At 44.9% G+C, this 1,959-nt stretch overlaps 1 protein-coding gene across 5 annotated transcripts in view; it reads left to right on the forward strand.

Moving 5' to 3' along the window:
- RUFY1 (RUN and FYVE domain containing 1) overlaps window positions 1-1,959 on the forward strand; it is a 60,609-nt gene that overhangs the window by 16,269 nt on the left and 42,381 nt on the right. For all 5 annotated transcript variants that reach the window (XM_017517099.2, XM_037734438.1, XM_017517100.2 and 2 more), the window contains exon 4: window positions 690-791. In XM_017517099.2, the coding sequence (XP_017372588.1) occupies window positions 690-791 (102 nt within the window). The remainder of the gene's footprint in view (window positions 1-689; window positions 792-1,959) is intronic.

Raw genomic sequence — 1,959 nt, forward strand, 5'->3', positions numbered from 1 at the left:
CAATGGCGCGATCTCGGCTCACCACAACCTCTGCCTCCTGGGTTCAGGCAATTCTCCTGCCTCAGCCTCCCGAGTAGCTGGGATTACAGGCACACGCCACCATGCCCAGCTAATTTTTTGTATTTTTAGTAGAGGCGGGGTTTCACCATGCTGACCAGGATGGTCTCGATCTCTTGACCTCGTGATCCATCCGCCTCGGCCTCCCAAAGTGCTGGGATTACAAGCGTGAGCCACCGCGCCCGGCCCTCTATTAGTCTTTTGAAAGAATGTTTATCCATTACACAAATCTGACCTGATATCTTCCTGTGATATTTTTTGAATATAAGCAAGGCATATTGCCATTAGAAAATAGCACAGTTGGCTGGGCACAGTGGCTCCCGCCTATAATCCCAACAGTTTGAGAGGCCAAGGCAGGAAGATTGCTTGATCCCAAGAGTTTGAGCCCGGATATTGTATTATTACAAATACAGTATCTAATTGTATTCGTAGTAATACCCAAAGGTGTGTGGCGAACCATTTTCTCTGCCTGCCCAGGCTGTGTGCATCCCTCCCCAACCCCAAACAGCTATTCTTAGAGTATCCTCTGCATTTACAAGGCTGTGAATCATATGTATTTTCCTGGCTAAATCCGGTTTCTTCTCTATGTTGTTGTTATGCCACAATAGTTCGATTTTCTGTTTGAATTCTAGGACAGCTGTGGGAAGAGGCCGAGCTTGGCTGTATCTTGCGCTCATGCAAAAGAAACTGGCAGATTATCTGAAAGTACTTATAGACAATAAACATCTCTTAAGGTATTTCATCAACTATGTTTGCTTATCTTTTGCTTGCTAAATAATTAGAACATAGGCTGGGTACGGTGGCCCACGCCTGCAATCCCAACACTTTGGGAAGCCAAGAAGGGTGGATTACTTGAGGTTGGGAGTTCAAGACACCAGCCTGACCAACATGGTGAAACCCCATCTCTACTAAAAATACAAAAATTAGCCAGGCATGGTGGCGGGTGCCTGTAATCCTAGCTACTCGGGAGGCTGAGGCAGGAGAATCACTTGAACCCAGAAGGCAGAGGTTGCAGTAAGCTGAGATCACACCAGTGTACTCTAGCCTGGACAACAGAGTGAGGCTCCGTCTAAAAATAAATAATAATAGGCCAGGTGCAGTGGTTCACGCCTATAATGCCAGCACTTTGGGAGGCCGAGGTGGGCAGACCATGAGGTCAGGAGTTTGAAACCAGCCTGGCCAACGTGGTGAAACCCCATTTCTACTAAAAATACAAAAATTAGCTGGGCACGGTGATGCATGCCTATAATCACAGCTACTTGGGAGGCTGAGGTAGGAGAATCGCTTGAACCTGGGAGGTGGAGGTTGCAGTGAGCTGAGATTGCACCATTGCACTCCAGCCTGGGCGACACAGTTAGACTCCATCTCAAAAATAATAATAATTAGAACATAGTTCTATAGATCATTTTGAATTAAAATAAGTGTATCGGCCAGGCATGGTGGCTCATGCCTGTAATCCTAGCACTTTGGGAGGCCAAAGCATGCCAATCACTTGAGGTCAGAAGTTCAAAAGCAGCCTGGCCAACATGGTGAAACCCCTACTAAAAATAAAAAATCAGCCAGGCGTGGTGGCATATGCCTGTAATCCCAGCTACTCAGGAGGCTGAGGCAGGAGAATCACTTGAACCCATGAAGCAGAGGTTGCAGTGAGCCAAGATCACACCACTATAACTCCAGCCTGGGAAACAGAGCGAGACTCTGTCTCAAAATAAAAAATAAAATAAGTGTATAATGTTTACAGAAATTTATAACTGGTTCATTTTTTATATTTGTAACTAAGCAAACATCATTATAAAAGGAATTTTCTCTATACTATGATAATTTATGAGGGAGGACTCTTTCCAGAGTTAAAGCTCTCTTGTAATTGAGAAACAGATAAAAACAGGTAATTGAGAAATAGAT

Source organism: Cebus imitator, unplaced genomic scaffold (genome assembly GCF_001604975.1).
Source record: "Cebus imitator isolate Cc_AM_T3 unplaced genomic scaffold, Cebus_imitator-1.0 Scaffold618, whole genome shotgun sequence".
Taxonomy (NCBI): domain Eukaryota; kingdom Metazoa; phylum Chordata; class Mammalia; order Primates; family Cebidae; genus Cebus; species Cebus imitator.